The 24631-nt window shown below is 52.4% G+C and overlaps 13 protein-coding genes across 13 annotated transcripts; 6 read left to right on the top strand and 7 right to left on the bottom strand.

The window, feature by feature from the left end:
• Positions 1–261: 261 nt before the first annotated feature.
• A1O1_02904 (uncharacterized protein) lies at positions 262–1462 on the bottom strand (the record flags this gene model as incomplete). Its single annotated transcript, XM_007723812.1, has 2 exons — positions 262–1254; positions 1400–1462. The coding sequence occupies 2 exons, from the start codon at positions 1460–1462 to the stop codon at positions 262–264; spliced, it is 1056 nt and encodes a 351-aa protein (XP_007722002.1).
• Positions 1463–2335: 873 nt separating this feature from the next.
• Positions 2336–3496, top strand: A1O1_02903 (uncharacterized protein; the record flags this gene model as incomplete). Its single annotated transcript, XM_007723811.1, has 1 exon — positions 2336–3496. The coding sequence occupies one exon, from the start codon at positions 2336–2338 to the stop codon at positions 3494–3496; it is 1161 nt and encodes a 386-aa protein (XP_007722001.1).
• Positions 3497–3649: 153 nt separating this feature from the next.
• Positions 3650–5189, bottom strand: A1O1_02902 (uncharacterized protein; the record flags this gene model as incomplete). The annotated part of the gene is made up of 3 exons (XM_007723810.1): positions 3650–4719; positions 4774–5127; positions 5177–5189. 3 exons carry the CDS (start codon positions 5187–5189, stop codon positions 3650–3652), a joined length of 1437 nt encoding a protein of 478 aa, XP_007722000.1.
• Positions 5190–5833: 644 nt separating this feature from the next.
• Positions 5834–6607, top strand: A1O1_02901 (uncharacterized protein; the record flags this gene model as incomplete). Its single annotated transcript, XM_007723809.1, has 1 exon — positions 5834–6607. The coding sequence occupies one exon, from the start codon at positions 5834–5836 to the stop codon at positions 6605–6607; it is 774 nt and encodes a 257-aa protein (XP_007721999.1).
• Positions 6608–7169: 562 nt separating this feature from the next.
• On the bottom strand, positions 7170–8426 carry A1O1_02900 (uncharacterized protein; the record flags this gene model as incomplete). Its single annotated transcript, XM_007723808.1, has 1 exon — positions 7170–8426. One exon carries the CDS (start codon positions 8424–8426, stop codon positions 7170–7172), a length of 1257 nt encoding a protein of 418 aa, XP_007721998.1.
• A 754-nt stretch (positions 8427–9180) lies between these two features.
• Positions 9181–9693, top strand: A1O1_02899 (uncharacterized protein; the record flags this gene model as incomplete). The annotated part of the gene is made up of 1 exon (XM_007723807.1): positions 9181–9693. The coding sequence occupies one exon, from the start codon at positions 9181–9183 to the stop codon at positions 9691–9693; it is 513 nt and encodes a 170-aa protein (XP_007721997.1).
• Positions 9694–10644: 951 nt separating this feature from the next.
• Positions 10645–12153, bottom strand: A1O1_02898 (ribonucleoside-diphosphate reductase small chain; the record flags this gene model as incomplete). Its single annotated transcript, XM_007723806.1, has 5 exons — positions 10645–11114; positions 11165–11424; positions 11476–11696; positions 11791–12057; positions 12124–12153. The coding sequence occupies 5 exons, from the start codon at positions 12151–12153 to the stop codon at positions 10645–10647; spliced, it is 1248 nt and encodes a 415-aa protein (XP_007721996.1).
• A 1675-nt stretch (positions 12154–13828) lies between these two features.
• Positions 13829–14813, bottom strand: A1O1_02897 (solute carrier family 25, member 46; the record flags this gene model as incomplete). Its single annotated transcript, XM_007723805.1, has 2 exons — positions 13829–14068; positions 14121–14813. 2 exons carry the CDS (start codon positions 14811–14813, stop codon positions 13829–13831), a joined length of 933 nt encoding a protein of 310 aa, XP_007721995.1.
• Positions 14814–15622: 809 nt separating this feature from the next.
• A1O1_02896 (uncharacterized protein) lies at positions 15623–16730 on the top strand (the record flags this gene model as incomplete). Its single annotated transcript, XM_007723804.1, has 2 exons — positions 15623–15679; positions 15726–16730. The coding sequence occupies 2 exons, from the start codon at positions 15623–15625 to the stop codon at positions 16728–16730; spliced, it is 1062 nt and encodes a 353-aa protein (XP_007721994.1).
• A 294-nt stretch (positions 16731–17024) lies between these two features.
• Positions 17025–18671, top strand: A1O1_02895 (uncharacterized protein; the record flags this gene model as incomplete). Its single annotated transcript, XM_007723803.1, has 1 exon — positions 17025–18671. One exon carries the CDS (start codon positions 17025–17027, stop codon positions 18669–18671), a length of 1647 nt encoding a protein of 548 aa, XP_007721993.1.
• Positions 18672–19598: 927 nt separating this feature from the next.
• On the top strand, positions 19599–21216 carry A1O1_02894 (uncharacterized protein; the record flags this gene model as incomplete). The annotated part of the gene is made up of 2 exons (XM_007723802.1): positions 19599–20819; positions 20890–21216. The coding sequence occupies 2 exons, from the start codon at positions 19599–19601 to the stop codon at positions 21214–21216; spliced, it is 1548 nt and encodes a 515-aa protein (XP_007721992.1).
• An 802-nt stretch (positions 21217–22018) lies between these two features.
• On the bottom strand, positions 22019–22408 carry A1O1_02893 (uncharacterized protein; the record flags this gene model as incomplete). The annotated part of the gene is made up of 1 exon (XM_007723801.1): positions 22019–22408. One exon carries the CDS (start codon positions 22406–22408, stop codon positions 22019–22021), a length of 390 nt encoding a protein of 129 aa, XP_007721991.1.
• Positions 22409–24094: 1686 nt separating this feature from the next.
• On the bottom strand, positions 24095–24537 carry A1O1_02892 (uncharacterized protein; the record flags this gene model as incomplete). Its single annotated transcript, XM_007723800.1, has 4 exons — positions 24095–24123; positions 24178–24262; positions 24323–24483; positions 24531–24537. The coding sequence occupies 4 exons, from the start codon at positions 24535–24537 to the stop codon at positions 24095–24097; spliced, it is 282 nt and encodes a 93-aa protein (XP_007721990.1).
• Between the last annotated feature and the right edge of the window lie 94 nt (positions 24538–24631).

Genomic DNA, 24631 nt, shown 5'->3' with positions numbered 1-24631 from the left:
AGGTCGGGGTTCATTCATCAGGCTGTAGTGGTGCCCTCGGAATAGAAATGGACAGGTAGAATTGAGGAACTTGACCTAACAACGAACGCTGCGCTATTTTGTAGGACTCGATTGAAACACATCTCTTCATCTCACGTCATGACTTCATCCCATTCCATCTCCTCATCCCTTCTGCTTCTTATTCTCCTGTCTTTCACAGTCGACTCAGGTTCAAAGCCTTCCATCCTCCAAGCCTGGGTGCAACCGTCGTCAATCAATCGATCAATATGTAGCAGCAAGTCTCATGACCAGATAATCGCCGCTATTGATGGGCTCATATTTCTTGCCGGTCTCCTCCCACGTGCCCGGAAGGGCCTCGATCAGCCTGTCGAAATTGGGATTGCAGAAATACGCAATACTGTAGCGGGCCGGGATCAAAGCGTCCGGATCGGCATCGGCGGCGGCATCCTTGGGCGGCGGCGGCTGGATGACGCGATGATTCGTCGATTTGATCATGTCGTTGCTCCAACGGGCGAGCAGATCGCCGGCGTTGACGACGATGGTGCCCTCGATGGGCGTGGCACGCACCCAGGTGCCGCGCGGCGACTTGACCTCCAGGCCGCCCACCTGGTCCTGGAACAGCAGGGTGATGGAGCCGTAGTCGGAATGCTCGCCGGCGCGCACCTGCGACGGGTTGTCGCGCCACACGGACCGCTTTACGGGCGGATAGTGCAGCAGCCGCAGGTTGTTGTCGCCGGCGTCGGTGTAGCTGTCGAAGAAGCGTTCGTGGTCGAGCCCCATCATGCCGATGGCGATGGCGCGCATCACCTGCATGTGCAGGTCCTTCAGCGTCAGGAAGAAGCGCTTCATGTCCTCGGTGAACTTTTGCCCCTCGGCGTCCAGATGCGCGGGCCACTGGTTCGGCAAGCCGGGCACGCCTTCGCGCCCGATCTCCATCGATTCCTTGAGGTCCGGGTTCGACGCCCGCAGCTTGGCAATCTCCTCCGGGTTGCTGGACTGCGTGACTTTCTCGCGGCCCCAGGTCACGTAGCCTCGATTCGCGTCCGGCGTGGTCCAGCCTAGCGCGTCCTTCTGCGCTTGTGGCCGGGCGAAGAACTGCGCCGATTCCGCAAAGGCGAGCGACACTTGGTCCTTGGGCACCCCGTGGTTCTGGAGATACAGGAACCCGGATGTTTTGAACGCGTGCAGGATCTGGTCGGCGGTCGCTTTTTTCGTGGCCGGGTCGCCGTGCAAGAAGGCGCCGAAGTCGATCAACTGTGCGAATCGCAAGAATCGTGTCGTGTCAGATCAACCGGTCGGACGGTAGACATGGTGAGAGAAAGTAGTGGAAAAGGAGAAGGGGACATTCCTGGTACGTGACTGTTCTGGGAGTGGGAGTGACAGGGTAACTCAGACTTACCGGCATAACCAAGTCATCTTGCTCGACGCCCTTTTGCACCTCGTTCTCTGGCATCGATCCCATAATGCCCGTCTGTACTATTGCTGAGGAGGCTGAAGTGGGTCTCAGGGGAAGGATGATCTGAGTTGGGATGAGATGTTCGAAGATGACTTCGTTCGACTGTCAAGTAAGTACCTGGTACTCCGAGCGTGGTGTCAAGTGGACCACGACCGGTCAGTGACCAAAGACTGCCGAACTCCTAGCGGGCGAATCAAATATGAGGTGGAATGAGAGCTGTGCGCCGTGCTGAATCTGATCTCGGTCTATCTCGATCTCGTGATGTCCCGCTCTTCCTCTCTTTCTCTGTCTTTCTCTGCGGTCCTGACAATATCGTGCGCAGCGTGAGAAGAAGTTTTGTGGAATCGTCAAAGGCGTGTCGATGTCGAAGGTATCGAGGAGGAGGAGGAGAAGGATAAAGGGGAGGTTAAATGCCCACCAGGCCGCCACCAGCCGAGAAAGACCCTCATCGCTCCCCGTCGAGATAACATCAGCCGAATCTGGGGACATGAATACGACGAAGATCTGTGATTGGATCAGAGAGGCGATAACTGCGCTGCGTTGCCTGATAAAGAAGCGGAGGATGCCGCTTGATACTTGATAGTATTTGACGGCTTGTTGTCTATCTAGTACCGCAGGCTACTACAGAATATACAGAGTAGTATATGACCACGGGCAACAACCTTAGCCACCCATATTCCTGCCCCCGATTGGACTTCAACAGACAAGACACAAGTCCCAGACAGTAACTGAATTGAGGGATGCAGGATCAGACCACGATCTAGAATCATCAACCTCTCACGCATCTATTAGGACTTCGCCGCTGCTGCCCTTGACTTTCCTGAGGTACTAGTATCTCGACCAAGAAAGACCAAAAATACAACCACACCACCACCAGCCATGTCTCCAGGTTACCCCATCGTCGACATACATACGCACATGTACCCGCCGTCGTACATCAAGCTTCTGGCCTCGCGTACCACGGTCCCCTACATCCACCAGCCGACCGAATCCCCCGGCGCGGACCCCAGATTGATCATCCTCGCGTCCGACGACGACCCCGGCCGGCCCAAGTCGGCGCGCGGCCGCCCCGTCGACAGCACGTACAGCTCGTTTGACGAGAAGCGGCGGTTCATGAGCGCCCACGGCATCACCTGCAGCGTCATCAGCCTGGCGAACCCGTGGCTGGACTTCCTCGATCCGGAGTCGGCGCTGGCCACGGCCCAGGAAATCAACGACGACCTTGATAAGGCGTGTGGCGAGAATAACGCTCAAGCATCATCATCATCATCAAGCGATTCTAAATTGAAGCTCTACGCTTTCGGCTGCTTGCCTCTGTCGGCGCCTTTGAAGGATATCGTCACTGAGATCCACCGCCTCAAGACCCTGCCTCAGGTCAAAGGCGTCATCATGGGCACGACGGGCCTGGGAAGCGGTCTGGATGACCCGAAACTCGAGGAGGTCTATTCTGCGCTGGCTGCCACCCACACGCTCGTCTTCGTGCATCCGCACTATGGTCTTCCCGACTCGGCTTTTGGTGGGCCCGAGACCATTGCGAAGTCCGGACATGTGCTGCCGCTTGCCTTGGGCTTCCCCTTGGAAACCACCATCGCTATGGCGAGAATGTATCTCGCCGGAGTGTTTGACCGACACCCCGACCTTCAGTTTCTCTTGGCCCATTCGGGCGGGACTCTACCTTTTTTGGCCGGCCGGATAGAGTCCTGCGTGGCGCATGAGCGGGAATTTATCGCCAACGGTGGTCACAGGCAAGGTCCGAAACGGTCGATATGGGACGTCCTTCATACCAATATCTACCTCGACGCTGTCATCTACGGCCAACCCGGGCTGAAGGCCGCCATCGAAGCGGCGGGCAGTGTGGACCGCGTCATGTTTGGAACAGATCACCCTTTCTTCCCTCCGCTAGGCGATGACCAGGATAGTAAGTGGCTGAGCGTGGAAAGCAACAAAACCGCCATCGATGGATGCTTAGCACAAGATGAAGATGCTAAGCGGAAAATATTGGGCGGGAATGCCGTGAGGGTGCTTGGCTTGGAGCTCTGATGAGCCTTGGAACATCTTCAATGCTCGGGTCGAGATTCGGAAACGCAACATATAAAAGCACCTCGATGCTGGTAACAATCTTATACCTCACAGGACATGCATCAAAAGTATCCCGCCAGCAAGAGAGTTTCTACAAGTCTGGCTTTAAAATGATTAAATCCCTCGACGCCCAGACAATATATCCCACCCCAAATGTTCCCAAAGTTGTGCAACAAACCATTCCGCTCCATCCTCTTCCGCGTTCATTTCTTCCATCATGTTGAGGAAATCGTCTTCAGCGTCGTCTGCATCTTCATCACGCCTCAGAGCATTGTAAAATGTATCGTCTTCATCTCCATACACTCCGCGAAGTAGAGTAGTCTGGAGTGTCTGCTCGATCGAGTGTCGAAGCCCGTCACTCTGGGTGACATCTGGCTTCTGCACCGAAAAGAGTAGACGGGAATTTGCCGACATATGATTGGTGTTTTGATAAACGAAATCCACGAATTTGCGTAAGATCAAGATGAGGTACGGGCCTTCAATCGTCGCGCTGCCCGTTGCTGCTTCCAAATCCAAATGGGCAACGTCCAACAAGCCTCGAGGTGGAAGAATCCCGCCAGAGTCTTTGGGATCTCTCTTCGGGTCCCCAAAGACCAAAAGCGACAAGGAAGAACCGACGTGATCGAGGAAGGCGCACAAAATCCCCTCCAGAAGCTCACAATGCATGTCGTTAGATGCGTCGAGCACTGTTACCATTCTGAGCAAAGTCATCGTGAGGGACTTGGCCTGCACAGCATAGTCGACGGAAGTGACAGGTGGTGTCTTTTTGATTGCCTTTGCGCCAGGACGGCGTCCTTTCTGCCTCGACTTTGCCTCCTCATCTCGTTCGACGAAGTCATCTAGAGTACATTTGTGTAGACGTCCCAGGAGGGTTTGGAACAATCTGACAATATCCGACGCTGCAGGAAAACCTTGGCCATCATAACTGTCTTTCTCTGGCTTGATGAGATCTAATCCCTCCAGGATAGACGGGTAGACGTGCCGTAGCGCTCGGCAGACGTAGTCAATGGATTGTGCTTCTGTGCGAGGCTGACCTTTCCGTCCTTTTTCTGAGGTAGGTCGAATACTTCTGCAAATGGCATTGACCATACTTCGGACTGCCGTCGCGGCACGATCTTTGTCGGGGGCGTCCAGTCGGAGAGTGTAGCGTAGTGACCTGAATGCTCGAAGGATCGCTCGACGGTCTACTACTCGTTAGCAGTCAAGGCCAACCTACCCGAGTTGGAACACATCTTTACTAGGATCAGACCCGAGATACTCGGGCCCCAGAACAAGTTCATCCTCGCTTAGACCATCTTGTGCGACAGCATTTGCGTGCGGCGCTTGTCGTGTCTTCCTCAATGCCGGGGTAGCCTCTCTCTTCCGTTTTCCCAATGCTTGCCGTGCTGCCGTAGGTAGCGCTGCCTTCGCCTGTGCCTGGAGTGCGTCTCTCTCTTGCCTAAGCTCCAACACTTCGTTGAGCAAACTTGACCGTTCCAGTTCAGACTTCACATAACGCTCTCTCCAGTAGCTACTGGTGTCAAAGTGATGGGTCAAGGATTTGTTACTGTGGCTATTCTCTTTGACGGCATTTCGGAAGGTATCTATGTGGCCTTTGCAATGTCAGTAAGCCAGATACTCGCCCTTTGAGCGTGTGTAAACCTTCTAATGACATGGATGGCGGCTTCGACCGTACTACCATCAAGGCGAAAGCAATTTGAGCTGGACAGGGGAGGCTGTTTGTATCATCAACATTAAGAGGGACGGCGCAAGGGGTCATATCTCCTCCGATAAGCAGGTAGCTTTCAAGGCGTCGCATCAATAGAGACAGTCAAAGGTCATCGAGCCGAGGTTCTTAGACAGAGAAAAAGAAGGAAGAAACAGAGGAGCGAGGACGATGGATTGCACTGGGGACAGGATCAGAGGTGAAAGCACTGTGTCTGTGTCTTGGTTCGGCAGGCGCAACTGTCTAGGATCTTTCAGGCCGGGCACTGCTTTTTCATTTCTCAAGGCATCTGTTTGGATAGGCTTAACCTCGTCTTCTCAAGCGCGAATGGCTACCGTCCCATACATCTTTAAGTTGAATCTTGGAAACACGGGGAGAGATAATCGGGCCAGCAAGGGCGAAGACATCAAGGAGTCCGCCCCATTGCACATACGGTATGAAGGAATCACCGTATCCGCGAAGTATACTTTGCCCCCAACGCAAATCCCGTTCCTTCAAGATCATTGTCGCGAAGCCTTTTTGAGGTTTGCCTGAATCGCAGTCAGTCGGGCTCCTTGAAAAGTTACAGCCGTCGAACCAGCGAGGCTATTAACATGGCGCCACCAGGCGACTCTGAGGAGTCTGTTGACTTTTATGAGTTGCTGGCCATTCCAGCCACTGCCTCAGAATCAGAAATCCGCCGCGCATATCGGAAAACGTCTCTTCTGTACCATCCTGACAAAGTCAAGCCTACACAAGAGAATCTAGACAAATTCCAGCTCCTCCAGACAGCGATAAATATCCTGACAGATGCTGCCGAGAAAGCGAAATATGATCAAACTCGCGAGGCGAAACAAAGGCGTCTGGCAGAGACGGCCGCGCTGGAGAGCCGCAGACGTAAGATGAAGGAAGACCTGGAGAAGAGGGAAGGTAACTTTACGGGAACTACAACGACTGTGAACGGCGTGAAGAGGACATGGAGTGATAGGGAGCTGGAGATAAAAAGGATCGCAGAGGAGAACCGGAAGAAAAGAGAGGCAGTCATGGCACAGAGGACTCAAGAGGCCCACGCGAGAGCCCAGGCCCAAGAGCAACCCTCTGATTCTATCGACCGTTCCGTCAAGGTTCGTTGGGTCAAGGAAGGTGAGGGTCTTGATATCGACCAACAGGCATTGGAAGAAAACTTCCCTGCCGGTGATGTTGAAAATGTGCTCATCCTCAAGGACAAGAAACGTCGCATAGAGGGCAGAGACAAAAAGGTGATGCTAGGGACAGCGGTCATCGTATTCAAAACCTTGTCTATCGCTAAAAAAGTCGTGGCCCAGGGTCCTTGGGAAGGCATCGAAAGCGTTGAATGGGCAGCCGAGAAGGAGCCAGAGGGCACATGAAAACTTCGCAGAGCAAATTGTCTCTCCTGACGTTGTCAATGTGGTGCAATGTACCGACCAACACATCCAGCGCATTATCCGTTCTTCCAGCCACAGCTCCTTGGTATTTGCTGCCAATGCAGACGGCTGTGAAACAGGGATGCAAAGAGTGCTACACCATTCCGGGCCCGCTCCTCCAGCTGTGAATCGTCGTCAAACTTGCCGAAGACAGGCAAGTGTGGCACATATCATCAGCACGATTCAAAAGACCTGACCGGCTGATGAACAGCGATGGCCTCAACATTTCGTCTGGCGCGCGTGCGTGTCGCCCGCTCCTAGTTGCGCCAGGCCGGGGCTGAAACAACGACAACCCACCGAGACTCGACAGCTATATTCGAGCCATGATTGGAAAAGGAGCAGTCTTTTCGGTGCTCTGCGTTGCAGATGACTGCAATAGCCAGTGTGAGCTCGAAGCTTCCTCATGCCGTAATCGGCAAATGGTATCTTCATGGAATTCATTTGAGGCGTTCATAGCGATGCATGATACCCTGGATTTTGGAGCACCAATATTTTACGATTTCAATCAGTCAATCTCATCAAAATCGTCTTCTTCCTGCCGTGGCTTTGCCTTCTTCTCCTTTCGCCGTAGACTCTGCTCCACACCCTCCCTCAGCCACGCCGGCACAAACGGCTTGAGCATAACCTCCTCTTGGCCATCCTGCCCTTCGACCTCCCACTGCACCTTATACCGCTCGTTTGGATCATAGTTTGTTCGATCCGCTGTCAATTGAATATCTGTCATCATCTCAAGCCTGCAAAGCGCAAGACCAATATTGCCCACTCCATTGAGCCACTTCCCACTACTCCGTCCGCGGCCTCGGGCATGCGCCTTCGAGATGTTCGACTGAGGAGGCGGCACCGGGAGATCCACGCGCGGGTCGTACTGCGGCAGAGACTGAGAGGGTGCATCGTCACCAGGGCCGTACAACTGACAAGGCAAAATCCTCTTGCGAACCACGCCGGTGTGATGCGTGCGGATGGTGAGTTCCTGGCCAACATAGCAGCCCTTGAAGAAATCGATCCCACCAAAAAAGTCGATATTGCTCTCCTGCGGCAACGAGGCCGCGGCCGGCAATTCCGTCTGTCCTTCCGCCAACCCATTCAGCATGCGATGAACCGTGTAGTCTTGCAGAGTCGCCTGCTGTAGTCCACGATCTTCGAGCCGGTGTGCTAGTTCAGCATTGGAGCCTGTATAGTCCAGCCATCGTGAGCCCATTCCCGGCCGAGGGTCTTGTCCTCCTATCCGCCTAGTGTTCTCTGAATCGCCCAAAACGTCCCCCTCTCCATCGCCTTCCCCGGGCCATGCGTAGTATAACCCTACTTTCTCCGGGTCTACCTTTTCCAGCTTGAACTTTGACCTCAGTTTATGCTTGCGCAAGTGCTTGAGGAGATCGCCTGCGCTCTGCGAGTCGGCCTCGATGAACCACTCTTCGCCATTAGTGCCCTTGGCGGGAGGGTATATGAATACATCATTGAGGATGCGGCCATGCGCTGACAGGAATGCGGTGTAGATAGGCCTCGTGTTTCCGGTGTCTAGGATCTTCGCCGGAATGAGATTATGTAGGAATATTGCGGCATCGGGCCCGGCAAGTCGAAGGAGAGTACGGTTCGTGAGTTGCACATATTTTGCCTGACTCGAAGCGGGTGTACTGGCGGCGGCATGGATGCGCGGGGAGGTTGCAAAGGTCCGCCGCCGCGGTTGGAATTGGGCTCGAGGTCGGGTTTGACAGCTGGGGCATAGATACGGTCGGAATGGATGCAATCTGGGCTTCGGGGTCATCTTGGACGTGATGGCCTCCAGACTTGGTTGATGGGACCAAATGGTCAGCGATAAGAAGATGTGTTTGATTATACTGTGATGGCATTACGATGGTTGGGGCCGCCCCTCAACCCCGTGGAATCCGCGCACCTCCAGCGGCGCTCGAGGCTGATTACATAATGTAGTAGTCCCTTCTACAGCTTGATCAAAGCCATCATTACAGTACGGAAAACGAAATGCTCTTGTTAGAACTCTGGCACTGTATGCTTCGAGAATTTGACCTGTGACTGATGTGGTGTCATGCGCTGGGGGCCGTCCACGGATGGCACTCGAGGAACGCAAAGGGAGTCCAGGGAGAGAGAAGCAGCGGAGACGCCAAGGTGACCTGGGCGTCGATTTTCCGAGTCCAACTTGAACTTGAACTCCAAGTCGAGTCCTCATATAACTTGCCTGCCAAAGATTCACCATTTCCAGCCATCACAAAACCCTAGGACCTTCCAAGTCTCAAGTACTGCGTCCACTGGCACATTACAACACAGTGCATTTTGCCCTCGTATTTGCTTCGCACTCACGAACCAGCCAGGCCTTCGTCGACTGAACAACGTTATTCAATTAACCCACGGGATCAATGCGACCGAGTATTCTAAACCCAGTCGAAGTTGCACCACCACAGTAGCATCACACCCAGGAACAATCAAGAACAGAATCCAAGCACGGCTGGGGCTACTCGAGTCTACCTGAGGAGGAAAGCTCGCTACTCACGAAATCCTGCACGATGACTTACCTCGACGATCTGCACTCTTACCTTCACCACTCTTCACTGCTCATCCAAGCGTACCCCTCGACACGAATCACGACCAAGTACTCACTACCCAGAAAACCGAACACGAAGGCTCGATCCAAGCCGAAGGATGCCACCGTCCCGACAACAGATACTGCAGCGGCCGCGTCGCAATCCAAACGGGAACCTTCGGCCGTGCTTACCCTGAAAACATACCATCCAGACTCTGGCATCTGTCTGAAGTACAGGACAGATAAGGCCGCAGAGGTTGGGAGATTGTTGGGAGGCTTGGGAAGATTGGCGAAGGGGGAGATCATAGAGATGCCCGCGACAAGTCCAGCACAGATTGGGTCTACGACCACAGCCGCTGAAGGCGACAAGATGGAAGTAGACAGTGGCATGTCAGCGCCCAAGGCTGAGGACAAAGTGGTCATGGCGCCGCCTGCGGTGACCCAAACAGGCGGAGGAGGTGGCGGAAAAGGAAAGAAGAAGAAAGGCAAGAAATGAGATCCCCAAGGAGAGATCGATGTTTTCCGGCGAGGACCATCGCCTCATCAGTTTGGCCGTCAACCGTGAAGAGTCGAAACACTTGGCCCAGGTGTCAAAATAGCGCGTGAAACGGGGGCAAATTCACCACTATCGAGATCTAATGGATACTGGACCGGATTCTCCAGAACATGGCGGTCTTTGATATGGAAGCTATCCCCCGAAGCCATAGCACACGTGGGAACCAGCCACCAGCGCCACACCGGGACTGAACCCTATGCATTAGCCAAGAGACAGAGCATGAAGCGCATTTGAGCGGGGGAAAGTGTTGCCCAGTTTTGGTCCAGCCTGGATGATTTCCCGGGAATTGTATTATGTAGTGCTGAAATGGACGGCCAGTTCGTATGCGTGAACACCAAAGATTATAATTCGTCCAGCTAGTTTGGAACTACTTACTACTTGGGAAAATGCTGTAGATTGGAGGCTTCCGCGAAACTGAGAATGATCCTTGATGGCGCAAGGCTGGCGGATCAATATGATCCCGAGTCCGACGAGGCTCCCATGGATAGTGGCAAGCTCACAAGCCCGTAGGATGAAATCGGCGATCCTATTGTGGTAAAAACCAAGTCGGAAAGACGTGAGAAGACGGTTCGATCAGGGGACACATTAGTCATTGTTTTTGTTTCTCGACTGCATAACGATATTTTCCACAGAACCAAAGCCTGTCTCGCCGAGGGCTCGAAAATACCCAAATGTACAAGCCCCATCTATCGAAGCTATGCATGATATGAACTGGCCGAATTCGAAACAGCCCGCAATGACACATCCTGGCCGAACCACTTGTGAGCCTGCCATGCTGATGTGTTGATGGTGAAAAAGGTAGAAAGTAGAGATACAATGTGACCCCATCTGTCACACACACACGCCATCCGATAACGCCGTCAAACAAACGCTGGTAATGCTCTTCTTGATCTAAAACTCCTCGTCGAAGTTGATGCCGTTGCTGTCATCTTCTGTTTCCTCTTCGCCTGGGGTTCCTGCCTTGTCCTGCTTCTTGGTCGAGTTGACCACACCGGCCTTCTGGTAGTCGCCAACGCGTTTCTCGAAGAAGTTGGTCTTGCCCCCCAGGGAGATGTTCTCCATGAAGCCGAATGGCTGTTGAGCATGATAGATCTTCTTGTTTCCGAGCGCCACCAACAGACGGTCGGCAACACACTCGATGTATTGTTGCATTAGCTTGGCGTTCATGCCAAGCAGACCGACAGGTAGAGCGTCAGTCAAGAACTCCTTTTCAATTTCGACGGCCTCAGCGATGACCTTTTCAATAAGGTTGGGGTCAGGCTTGTGCTTAAGATGCTGCATGAGAAGACAAGCAAAGTCTGTGTGCATGCCCTCGTCACGTGAGATGAGCTCATTCGAAAAAGTCAAACCAGGCATGAGACCTTTACACAGTTAGCATCCCAAGCTCCTTCAGTTTGGTTTAGACACTCACCCTTGCTCTTGAGCCAGAAGATGGAAGCAAATGAGCCAGAAAAGAAAATACCCTCAACGGCGGCAAAGGCAACAAGTCGTTGAGCGAATGTCGACTCCTTATCGGAGATCCATTTCATGGCCCAGTCGGCTTTCTTGCGGATGCAAGGAATGGTGTCGATGGCATCAAACAGATATGTCTTTGTCTTGTTGTCTTTGATGTATGTGTCAATGAGTAGAGAATACATCTCGGAGTGAATGTTCTCGATCATGATTTGGAACCTGTTGCACCGTTAGTGAGATGCCGTGGAAGGATGTCACCGGTTGACTTACCCATAGAAGCAGCGAGCTTCCGGGATCTGAACCTCGCCGCTGAAGCGCTCAAGCAGATTCTCATTGACAATGCCGTCGGAGGCAGCGAAGAAAGCCAAGACGTGAGAGATGAAGTAGCGCTCATCGTCATTGAGACGGTTGTGCCAGTCGTGAAGATCCTTGGACAGGTCGACTTCCTCTGCAGTCCAGAAGCTAGCCTCGGCCTTCTTGTACATGTTCCACTGTGTGATGATATTGTTAGACGTCATATCAAGACTGCGCGGTGGTAGACACTACCGCGTCTCAAACGCGTACGCGTTCACGAGGTCCACTTACAATCTCATGGTACTTGATGGGGAACAGCACAAAGCGGTGATCGTTCTCTTGTAGGAGTGGCTCATCAGCCTCCATCTCTTTGATAGTTGGCGCGACCTTGGCTCCTGCAACTGGTGCTTTGACTTCTGTGGCGATGGGCTTTTCACTCTCCGACACGGTCTTCGCGGCGGAATCGATGACAGTCGGCATGTTTTCTTTGTTCTCAGCGTTGAAGTTGAGTTTGATAGGGCTGTCCTTCATCTTGAGGTTCTCGAGGCTTGCAGCGGCCTGCGTGTTGTGTCAGTAACATGTACTCCGGTGAGTCCAATCCATGATGCAAGTGGCGAAACCAACCTGTTTGGACGGCGTGACTTGAGCTGCCATTGTTCTTTGATAGTAGGGACGTGATAGTTGAACAAAGAAAGAGTGCAAATAGGTAGTAAGAGGTGCAAAGCTGTTTGTTGACAGACGCGGAAGATGGAAGAGAAGTCAATGGGAAAAATCGCGGATGCTGGTAGCAATTTATGCAAGGCACCACGGTCACGACACGCTAACGCGGTGCGCGTTGATCAGGCTAGTTGCAGCTGGCAGGCTGGTCACTGCACCACTTTAACCTGGCATCTCTCAGTCATCGATCCACTTTACATCAACAGACCACCGCGACTCTGCATCCGGAATGGGCAGACTGCAAGGAGTCGGTGGGTTTTGTTTAGCAGATGATGAGAAATCTATTAGCACTTCCTTGTTCCGCTGTGGTTCTTACAGGATGGCTGCCTGAAGCTTGCTAGGGGCCTACGAATGATATGGATGACTGTCTGATCTAATCTAATATTATCAGATCAAACCGTGGTTTCCATGACATCCATGACATCACGCGGTTTTGCACGCGAAGACGACGACGCGGACACGCGTAGCATTCTCAATGCAACATCCTTGTCTTCTCTTTACAACACACTGCTCAATACAGGAGCCTCCTGGTCTGGTTGACGAGGTCGAGGTCTCATGTACTGAGCAAAGCCGCTTTGCTTTTAAGTGTAACAAAAGGCGCGATCGCGGCAGAAACTCAGCCTTGCACAATGTATCCCTTCAATCTGCATGTATGATCCAGGGAGTTGTCTCTCATGCTAGCCGCTTAGCCCTTTGATGCTCTGCTCTCCAATGTACTCCTGTTCCACGCTTGAAGGTTGACGCTCGAAGATCAATCAGCTAAAAGATAGACAATCCCTGGTGGGGAGAGTATGCTGTCGCAGAACGAGCTCAAGACCTTCAACAAAAGCTTCGCCTCTCTCCCTCTCATATACAATGCAGTCCCTCAACCACGTTAATAAAAGCGTGTCACAGAAGCAGAGAGATCACTCTTTTGCGATTGACAATCAGTATCACATCGATTGGTACAGGAGAAGCTCTTGTTGGAGACCATCGTCTGTGATATCTAGATTCTATCACTCAGTGACTTCTTCCGTTCACCATCTGGCCTGCCTGTGGACCCGTGACTATTTGAGACCGAGAGTACAATATTGGTTGCTGCCCAGAGCCAGCCTTCTTCCACAAGAAATCAACGTCTCAACCAGATCACTCAGGCCAGCAGATCTCACTCTACGATAGCAACAAGACACGTCCCCGGTTTCGGCAGGGAGTCTGACACAGCCGCGCATAGAATTAAACCACCGCATCTCTGCGTAAAGCTCTACTCGGCAGGAATTAGTTCGATTTATTGCAATCTGATTGATGTTGAATCCTCCCAGTCGAACTACGATCCAGCATGCTGAACATTTTCCAGGACAAAGCCTCTTGTGGGCAATGTAGTGACCTGTTTGATTTCAGGGACGATACTTCAATTCCCCTCAGCATCTGTGGCGTTTGAAAAAGCGAAGGCCTTATCCTGTTCCAAATCGGCAAAAAGGTGCTATCCAGCATCCGCTGCCAGATGATAATTCACACAGTATCCTAGCTCGATCCATATTACCCAGGCAGTGCTCCCTACCTAGATCGTGCCATGCTAGGTGCGTGCAACTCCTTGCAATGCTCAAGATGATTCGCACACCCCATAAGCAACTCGTTATAACTTTTCCTCCGGAGACTTCGGTAGAAACCTTAACTCAATGCCCCGTACCAGTTTGTTCGTCTGCTCTGCCAAAGACAGCGTCAGGATGGTGTGAGGTAAGATTCGAGTAAGATGAGCGGAGAATCCCTTGTAGACACTGAGTACTCCCTCGGTTGAAATAGTTTTCCACAAACAATCAAAAATGCCGTTGTATAGATTTCCGTGCTGGTTATACAATCTGGCCATGACCGTATCCTGTGTCCTTGGTAAGTACGTAAAATCATGGAGAGGTCCGCAATACACCTACCGGAGGATGCATCACACAACAGACAACGAAACCGCTTGCCGTCGAACTCAGGAGGTGCAACGCTGGTCCATCTTCCATGCCTGCGTGCCGCATCAACCTCCTCTTTGCGAAGAAATATGTAGGCAGCTGGACGGAACTTCCAGCACCGGTTCTAACCATTGAGGCGCCCATCCCACGGTAGAGACCTTTGATGCCCTCTGCCTTGTAAATCTGTGTCAAACCGTCGAATGCATTGCGATACTTATGCTGAGTTCCCACTGGGAAGAAAGGTGAATACGACTGCAACCGAGTTTTAACGAGGAAAAAGGGAGAGCCGGCCATGGCCCCCAGGATTCCAGAGGAGGCTCCGGAGAAGATGTTGACGCCCATTGACTGGACATTCGAATCTTTGAAGACCACCTTTGTGCAAGCTGCTCTCAACGGCTCGTAGAAGCCTAAACGACAACCGTTCAGGAGGATTTGGTAGATGTATGCGCAGCCGATTCCTCGGTATAATCCCTTGAACCCTTCATTCTTCACGATCACTCCCACACCATGGAAAACCCCTTTGTAGTTCTTGACTGCAACTTCTTTGGCTTGCAGTTCTCCTTGTAGCTGTAATCTGATCTTGACTGTCTCGAACGGATGTGTCGCTGTCACAGCGCCGCAAGCCGCAATACCGCCAGCGATGAATGCGCCAGCTGTCGTAGCCATTGTCGCCGCGAGTTAAATGGCTCGTTCGTTCGTTACTTATCCAGCCTTGCCTAATACTTTGTCGACGGTTGAAAAAAAGGGACCATGGTATCGCAACGGAGAAAATTTGTTCGGAGGACGGAGTAAGCAGTTCGGCACGTCAGCACCTGTCACAGGGAGCTGGGATTCGGCACCAGGATGCTAACTAGAAAGAAAGGCAAGCTCAGAAATCAGCTTCAAAGCAAGAGTCTAAGCTGATATAACGCGAGAGGAACTTGAGCGGTTGGTGCGTACCTATGGTAACCGTGGAGGTCGGTAATATAATATTCTACATTGGCGCGACAGAGTGCGCCGTAAAACGGGGAACGGGGAGGTCTGCATCTACTACTAAGGTAGGGTAAGACGATCGTGCGGGCAAGAGTCAGGAGCGAAATCGGGGACCATTATTATTGGAGGGTGAATGGTCGAGGACCGTAGACCTCCTTAACCCTATCTGCGGAGGCTCTTAGGCCCAAGGAAGCTTCTTATTAGGCGCAGAACCTTAGCCCTGACGCGCTAAGTATGCCGCCAGAGATCTATAGCAAATGCACGCGTTTCTGTGGTCGATTGCTCCTCCGCATCCCAGCCTTTTACCACTGCAATAAGCCCAGGATTAATTTTTGGGCACAGCCGTAACAGAAGATCGTTGCACCCCAAATTGCCCGCCTTTCGTCCCTCCTACTCGACGGGCCTCGCATGCCGGACAAACGAGTCTAGATTTCTAGTATCTCCTGTCGCACGTTAATGGTCCTGATTTGATCCACGCGGAGCCTTTGGCTTGACTGTTCGACATGGCTTTGCAGCAGCAGAAAGTGCACGATGTGATCAAACAGTACCGTCCTGCCAGAGTCAGTATGTCTTCGAGCCGAGTTTGTCCTGGCTAACTCTCTCCAGCAATTCCCTGGCTCCGTGCGCTCAGATGGAGGAGAAAGCCATATAACTTCGCTGGATTTCGATGACATGGGTGACTTCTTGGTTGCGGCCTGCGACGACGATACAATGCAAGTGTACGATGTCAAGGAGGGCAAGAGAACGAAAACAATACCCAGCAAGAAGTATGGCATTCACCTGGCTCGTTTCACCCATCATCCGCGCAACGTCCTCTTTGCCAGTACGAAACAAGACGACTCCCTCCGCTTGCTCGAATTACACAACGAGAGTTTCGTTCGCTACTTCAGCGCGCACACCGCCCGAGTCACCTGCATAGCATTATCACCGGGGAGCGACCAATTCTTGTCGTGTGGAAGCGACGATATGGTTTGCCTGTGGGACCTGAACTCAAGAAGTCCTCAGGGCAAACTCAAACTGGTCACACCCTACCTCGCTGCGTACGACCCATCGGCGAACGTGATGGCTATAGCATCACAGTCCACGTCGTCCATCCTCATGTACGACGTCCGCAATTTCGACAAAGCACCGTTTGCCACTTTCGATATGGCCGAATCTGAAGAGAGATACACTCCGACCACGAAAGGACGCGCGTGGACAAAACTAGAGTTCTCCAATGACGGAAAGAGTATGCTCTTGGGCACGGACTATCATGGTCATTTTGTACTGGATGCCTTCGATGGTGCGGTTAAATCATTTCTCGTGGGAAAAACGAACGGATCAGGACGGGCGGCGCCTGTGTCAACGTCGGGAAAGCCTTTGGGTCAAGGCGATGCATGCTTTACACAAGATGGAAGGTATGTCGTTGGAGGGACGGGAGATCAAGACCTCTTCGTCTGGGACACTTTGACTGCTACCGGAGGTCGACAGGAGCCCACCACCAAATTGACAAGTCGTGGAATCAAGAGTGTGATTGTACAATGCAATCCACGGTACAACATGCTCGCAACAGCAGATACAAGGGTCTGCATGTGGCTTCCAGGAGACCAGATCAAGAACCCGGATCTTTGAGACAAGCTGAGACAGAGACCGCAGGATAATCCCCATCGCCAGATCCTTCGCGTGGCTTTTCCTGCTCACCCACAGGACATCGCTGGCACTTTTCGCTCCATCTTCTACTTGTCAGTGCTGCCACTTCTGCATGTGCTTGGCATCATTTCCTGCCCGCCAATCGGAGTTACTTCTGCTCCGCATCGCCTGGCACCCTCTTCAAGTTCCGTCTTCAAGAGAAACCAGCACATCTTCTTCCTGCAAACAACATACAACTCGAACTTTTCCGGCAGTTATCCTCGGTTGCCGACGGAGATGTCTGCTAATTGCGGCGGAGAGAGCCCTGAACCGGGCAGCGCTAGCAGCTATGTTGACTTGCTGAACAGCCTGCAACTGCGCGCACATACGCTGCTCAATGAACTCATATCCTACCAAGCACGCCTTCGATCGAGAAACAAAATACAAGAAGTTGAGATGAGAGTCTTCAAACGAGGGGTCGAGTCGGAGGTCAAGAGTTTGGACAAGATGAGACAGAATCTCGTGTCTCTTAGTGGACACGAGCACAATCAATCGAACGCCGCAGAAGACGAAGAAACCAGATACCTCCATGGTCTGAGAAGTTCAAACCTACCTTTTTACGAAGCAGTCTGGGCCGTTGCAATGTCGAGCCAGGGTGTCACTGCCCTGGGGAAAAGGATGTATACCAAAGGCACGACGCAGGACGCCAAACATGATAACGTAACCCTCGAGAACGCAACTTCCGGTCTGAAGCGGGCGACAAAAGTGGGAGTTCTCGTGGATGTGGTGGCTCAGAATGGCCTCGAGTGGGTTAAAGTCTCCACAATCCCCGAGAGGCGTCTTCTGTTCGAGATGGCCAAAGAAGGCTGGGAAACCTATGCCGATTCTGATGACGAGGACAAGACGGACGATATCGATATTGACAGCGCCGAAAGAGCAGGTAAGCTTGAACTCGTTCGGGTGGCTGAGGATCTCAAGTCCGCCTCACGGGACGTCAGAGTTCGGTTTCAGCATCCGCGAATCCGTCTTGTCTTGCCAAATGTCCGCGAGAACGTCCTGCCTGACGTGGATGCGTTCCTTGCAGACTTACGAGCAACTGGAGCGGTGGTCCAATGTGGTACGGATTTGCAGCTTCGCGGGGCAACGAAAGAGGATTGTGACTTTGACCCGTTGTTGCCAGGGACAGTGGCTCCTTTCTTGACAGATACCATCAACATTGATTGTACCATTCTTCTTGCTCTCATATCTGATATTTCGCACTTTTCTCGAGAGCAACTGCCTCCAGTTTCCGGCGGTAACAGTTACCACAAGGCGATACTTCGACAAATCCATGCCGAACAATCGTCTCCCCTCGTGCTCAGCGAGCTATACCCGGTCCTCCGTGGGCGTGCCCTAGAATGCACCTCGCAGGCTGCACAGCGAATGCAAGAGATTGTCCAATGTATGGGAACGCCCAGTGAACGGATCCGCGCCGACGTTATCCTGGCGGCCGGCCTCTACAAAGGCCAGGACGCGCCAAAGCTCAGGGTGGCTTGGGGTGAACACACAACCCATGCTGTACCTGCAGAGATTCGGTTTCCCGTCAAAGTCGTGGACTTTGACACGGCAGAGTTTCTATCTTCTTCTGGCCGACCGCCATCTTATTCGGAGGACTGTGCACTGTTTCCTGCTTCGGTGGCCAATCGAGCGACTCAAATGATGGAGCTCTCTCCGATAAATACCTCCGTGTTTCTGTATGGCTGGAGCAGGCACATTGTCACATTCACCAGCAACCGTGTTGTGGCGACGGGCCTTTTGCGGACGATTAATGAGATACTGGACCAGGATGAACATAAGGAGCATGGAGGAGACGATGCTAGCACCACCTTCGTGGGCCCGCAGATGTATATCTGCGAAACAGCCAGGAGTTTGATTGGAAAGACCAAAAGCACCGGAGAACAATAGTCAGCGACGAAAGCACACTCCGGGCCATCATTCCAGCTCAGCCCATACTTAGCGATGCGGGATACCTTGTCGAGATGGCAGCAGCATTGCCAGCAGCGGAGGATGTTGCGGCTGAAGAGAGACAAGTACTAGTAGTGTAGTAGTTGAGGTCCTATGTAAGGTATCGAACATCGAAGGGAAGTTGCTCCAGCGCTGATGTGATGCTCTGCTACGCGGGAGGAGTGCTTGATGAGCTCATGGTTCACGGGAGATAGGCAGGTGGATGCCCTCAAATATAATCTGACAACCCTAGAACTGCTCATCGACCTGAAGAGGACTGTAGCTGAGACTGTGTGCCTCTCCTACGCAGACCGGTAACGGTGGTCAAGAAGAATTGAAGAAGATGAAGGGAAAACGTGTCCATCAGTTCGACACCTAGCTGTGACGCGGCTGCGGTGCAACCACTTGAAGGCCGCCAAATAATCAAGTCATAAAACGTTAGTTGTGATCGCGGACTTTGCACCTCCAACAGCAATTGAACTTCACACTTCGTCCATCAATCACATTATTCCCTTCCTTGCTCCTGATCCTCAATGCGTCAAGTTCATGACAGCTTGTAATCCCAGCAGGGTGTTCACCACGGAAACCTGATCCCCGTGTACTAGCATATGCTGCGACTCAAGTCATTTGAAACTCGCAAAACTACCTCATCCTACTACTACTGTCTAGCTGTCCCGTTCTTCAACAGTCCCTCCTCTTTGTCAACCTAACACGGCGTCGCTATTATGAGACGCTGGGTGCCCTCACTGGGCCTCCTGGCATACCTTGCAGCGTTGGTTGCCGGGAACGAAGTACAGCTTGTAAGCCGCGGTAGACATCAGGCGAGGGCGGACAGCAGCTGACCAAAGCAAGAAACAAGATGATGCGCACCGACAGCGCTGCTCGGGAATGTACAGCAGGAAGTCCTGGGGTGGTTCAATAGAGCCATTCATTCTCGTAAAGTTCCTCCCGGACCATACCGAAGACGACAGCGATCCGATCACGAGCCTGATCATCTTTGAATGGCAAGACGAAGAACTCATTGGAAGGATGCCGCCCGGCGGACAAAGCTACCGTGACATCGAGACCATCTGTTCAGCAGACACTGTGGCCAAGGGTCTATGCGAAGAGAAGGATATCGGCGCTTTCATACTGGCGCCCAATGCGACGGACTCCGCGAAGAACCCCATATACAACGAGGCAATTCATCTCAAGGATCCGAAAGCCATCAACTATCCGATCCGGCGAACCGGCTACTATTGCGTCTCGACCTTTGCATTCTCAAACCATGAGTACGATGCCGTGGTGGAATTCCGGAATGCCTATGGCGAGCTTCCCGCGGCCCAGATAGCAAAACTTCCCTTCTATGGCGGCCTCACCATTGTCTATGCGGTATTGGGCGCTTTCTGGGCTTTCCTCTACGTCCAGAACCGCTCCGACATCCTGCCCGTTCAGAATTACATTACGGCGACCATCATCTTCTTGATCGTCGAGCAGCTGATGACTTGGGGTTTCTATGACTACCAGAATCGACATGGTAATAACGCTGTGAACAAGGTTCTTATGGTCATCGTGTCAATACTCAATGCAGCCCGCAATTCCCTGTCCTTCTTTCTGCTGCTGATAGTCTGCATGGGCTACGGTGTGGTCAAGCCATCGCTGGGCAGGACCATGATCTACGTCCGGATCCTCGCTGCCGCACACTTCATCTTCGGTGTCATCTATGCGGTTGCTTCCATGGCCGTCACTCCCGAGTCAGTCGGCCCGCTCGTCCTCTTTGTCATTCTGCCGTTGGCCGGAACCCTGACGGCATTCTATGTTTGGACACTATCGTCGCTCAATATCACCATCAAGGATCTTGTTCAGCGGAGACAGAAGACCAAGGCCATGATGTACAAGAAACTTTCGTGGTGCCTTCTCGGCTCTATTCTCGTGATTTTCGCCTTCTTCTTCGTCAACAGCTTCGCGTTCGCCGGAAGCAGCGAGGCCGATTTCATCCCAAAGCATTGGCAGACAAGATGGTTCGTGCTTGACGGCTGGCTCAACCTGGTCTACTTGTTCGACATCGCATTCATCGCGTATCTGTGGCGCCCAACGGCGAACAACAGGCGCTTTGCCATGAGCGACGAGGTAAGTTCTTCTCTATAGACATCATTGGCTTGGTGGAAGAGCATATTGACTGACACATTCCGGCAAACAGTTGGCACAGGAAGACGACGGTTTCGAGATCAACGACATCGACGACGCCTTTTCCGATGACGAAGAAGCCGCTCGAAAAGACCAAGAACGAGCAGCATCCCCTACCGGCGGGGCATCGACTTCGCTTACAGATGCCATGGACTCTTCTCGCAGACAACCTTCTCCTGGCCCGGCAGCGCAGAACAGCAGCAAAGACGCGCCACTTCCTCCGCGACCCCGGGAGTCTTTAGACGGGGAGACCATCTTTGCCGTCGGGGATGATGGGATCGAGTGGAGTGACGGCGAGGAAGAGAGCGGTGATGAGAGGAAAAAGTTGACCGGCAAATAAATCGAGTAATGAGTGTATTGTGTCTTATTTGGGAGCCGAAGGTCTGGAGCCGGAACATCTTACTGGGCGGCGATTCAAGGCCCTGTCATGGCTAGCAGTGTGAACATGGCACGACAGAGAGGACTGGTAGTAATATATGGCCTGCTCATTGTGGGTGTCGAACCCCTTGCGTGCTGCTACGAGTGGCCCTTTTGGCATATCTGATCAAGTATGCCACGTCTTTTAGGTTGAAACAACCACGATACGAAGTGCTGTACTACCAATGAAATATTCTAAGCCAAAGTAACTTCATTCAGTATCAAAGCATCTTAATGCTTTCGAGTGCGGGAGGGAGTATGGAGGGGAACCCCCCGACCATCAGCCACCCAATTTCTTCGCCCGGTCAGACGCTATATCGCACATGGCCTGTTCCAAAGAAGAGAAGTCAGCGCACGCTCCGTAGCTGAGCACAACCAAGGTACACAGGCATATGATGGCCATCATGAGCAACGGGCTTCACTTGCCTGTATCGCATCCAACTTCTCCTGCTTCAAGTCGCCTCGATCTATCCGTCTCTGCATGTCCTCCATAATCACAGGCCTGCTGCGTCCGTTGACAAAGACTCTACTCATTTATTTTGCACGTCAACACAGCCCAGTATTCCCTTTCTTAGACGCCAACTTTCACCGCTACGCCGAAACGCTGAAACGGCCAAAGGAGGTCCACCCAAGAGCGAGTCCCGGGAAAGGGAAAAGACAGGGGAAAAGGGGGGTCGAGGTTGGGGGAGGAGGCAACACATAGATCATCAAGGGCCCTAGGGCACTTACACGTATCTCAAGCCCGGAAACGCCTCCTCGTACTTCCTATTCAGCTCGGCCAACTTCTGCGCCTCCTCCGGCGCACCCTGGTTCAATTGGGCTTGCTCCTTCCGGCTCTGCTCGCTGTCGACCTTCTTCTCGCCGAGCCGAGGATGGGCGGCGAGGATGGAATCAAGCCATTTCGTGTCGCTCTCCAGGTCTGAATTGTACAGTTCTCGCAATTGGTTCCCCACGGCGCTGATGAGCTCATCGTACGAGGAGAAGGTCTTCTCTCGCAGCAGGCTCACGGACAGTGTGTGGAGCTGTTGACATGGTTCGAACAGTGTGTCTAGCACCTCGGCTCTCTCTTCAGTGTCCAGGGAGGGAAGACTGGAAATGGGTGGAAGGGAAGGCATATTGTGTAAAAGGCCAAATTCGACGGGTTCCCTGAAGGTATGAAAGTCTACAACAACAATAGGACCAGACTGGTGGAACAACACGAGGAGATAGCTAAGTGATTGCCAAAGTCAACGTCCCTCGAGAGACAGAGACAAACTTAAGACAACCACTATGGTCGACGTCAGGTCGCATATCACACGTAGTTTGTAGCACTGTCGAAGAGCATCGGTGGTCGCCGACATGGGAATGTCTCTGGGCACCCATTTCAACACCCCATTTCGGATGATAATTAATCCGATCCGTTCTCTATATAATGGTACGAGGCTAGGCAAATCTTTATACATTACTATCAAATCTTAACGCCAACTACGTACTTACCTAGGAAAGGCCACGGCCGCGAATACCCGAGGAGAGCGATTCGCCTAGGCCTAAGCGACTAGATATAGAGCCTTACGAACTGCCGGCTTCCACAACACCGCCAAAATCGGGTAGGGAGAAGAGGAAGCGCGTTCACACTATAAGAGACTAGGAGGCTAAGATACAGAACCTAATCCCTAAGTCGCAGGAGGCTTATAGGATCGACGACTAGGTATAAGGCGATAGCGAGGTCACGGGAGCAAGGAACGCGCCAGGAAGAGGGCCAGGAAGAGGGCCAGGAAGAGCAAAAACATCAACTTTGAGAAGGGCAGTTAATAGGCGCCAGAGCGTGATAGAACAAAGCGCCGTTTACCAAGTTCTGAGAACCCTGAATTGGTATGAAGAGGTGCCAGGGCCTCCTCAATACCTTCTGAGCGCGCATACCTGGATATCCTGAACCGTGTTAGTATGGCAGTATTACCACGGTTCAAGTACCTACTAGTCAAGTAGGTACGTATAAGTTGTAAGCGTTGGTAAACAGACAGTTCCTAGATACCTATAGAACTTCTTAGAGTATCCTCGCTTCTGGTCTGCTGGAAACATAACACTGTTCGCGTGCAAATCGGGAGGCTAACAGGTGGACGATGCCGACGCCGTCGAGGACATGCTCGGCTCGACCACATCAAACCGCAGCCGTCCACAGTGAGGCTATACAGAGTAGTTGGTCCTCAAGCACTACGAACCTCTTCCAACATCGAGGAGGCCCATGATCCTTTCGACTGCCTGTTCATCGCCTTCGACCGTATCGGCTACCTCCTTATCTAGCTACCTCTCTGTCCATCCACCGCCGAAGTCAACGAAATAATGTTGCTCGCCTTTCCAAGCCCGCATATCATGCCGCTGATTTTCCCTAGTCGGCACCCAGATACACCAGGAGAAATCCACGGGCGCAATAGACCAACGATATATCCACGCTCGGCATCCTTACGAGTCCAAAATCGGTCATGTAGAGGATGTTCCCTACCTACCGGTGCCTAGTTGGGTGCTTCAAAGCTTTATGTCGCATAACTTGCATGATCATCGTGTGGCTGTTCACGCTGGCCAGTGGCCTCCTCTTTTGCCGTGGCAGTGGTCGAGTTGGCATGAGAGCCAATGCCCGTGGTTCCATGAGAACCGTACAGGATTCGCTGTGCCCCGGGGGGTATAACATCACATCCGCGCGACACCGAGACCGACAGCCGAAAAGGTGACTCTGTCTCAACACATCCGTCTTGAAGGGGGTACGCCATTCCCATGGGGCAGCATATCGGTCATTAGAGAGTCATTGGTGGGCATCGGCATTCGCTTCAAATCGGATCTTTGAGGTTATCCGTTGCTGTTCCCGTGTCAACCTTTGCACCGATATAACAAGGCCGTGATGATGACTCACCTTCTAGATGGAAGAGAACGTTGGACTGGTAGTTCTTAAACATCTGCGCGACGAGCTCGACATTCATGTTCTGAACATTGACCTCCTGCAAGCCAGTCTCGATTCAGCATTGTTTCCAACCACAGCGCTCAGGGCGGCCTCATACCTGCAGATTTCTGTTCATCATCGCTACAGCCTCATTGAGTTTCTCCTGTTCATGCTCCACATCAATATCCTGTCTCTGGGATGTGTTGAATGGAGTCACCGTACGATGTTTGTGATTATCCGGGAGAGTAGGAGGCTCTGCTGTTGTTCGTGAGGACTCTCCTGACAGTCGAGTTAGTCTCTGTAGCCCAATTGCGATACCGGTGTACCTACCATGTTCTGTTTGTGCGACAAAGAAGTAACGCCTTCGTATATGCAGCACGATCTCCGTAGTTACTTGCTCGAATGATGGTTTGCGAGACAGATCGAA

Source organism: Capronia coronata, assembly GCF_000585585.1.
Source record: "Capronia coronata CBS 617.96 chromosome Unknown acBCG-supercont1.2, whole genome shotgun sequence".
Taxonomy (NCBI): domain Eukaryota; kingdom Fungi; phylum Ascomycota; class Eurotiomycetes; order Chaetothyriales; family Herpotrichiellaceae; genus Capronia; species Capronia coronata.
Note: the sequence above shows the minus strand (reverse complement) of the source record. Positions and strands in the feature narration are given on the sequence as shown.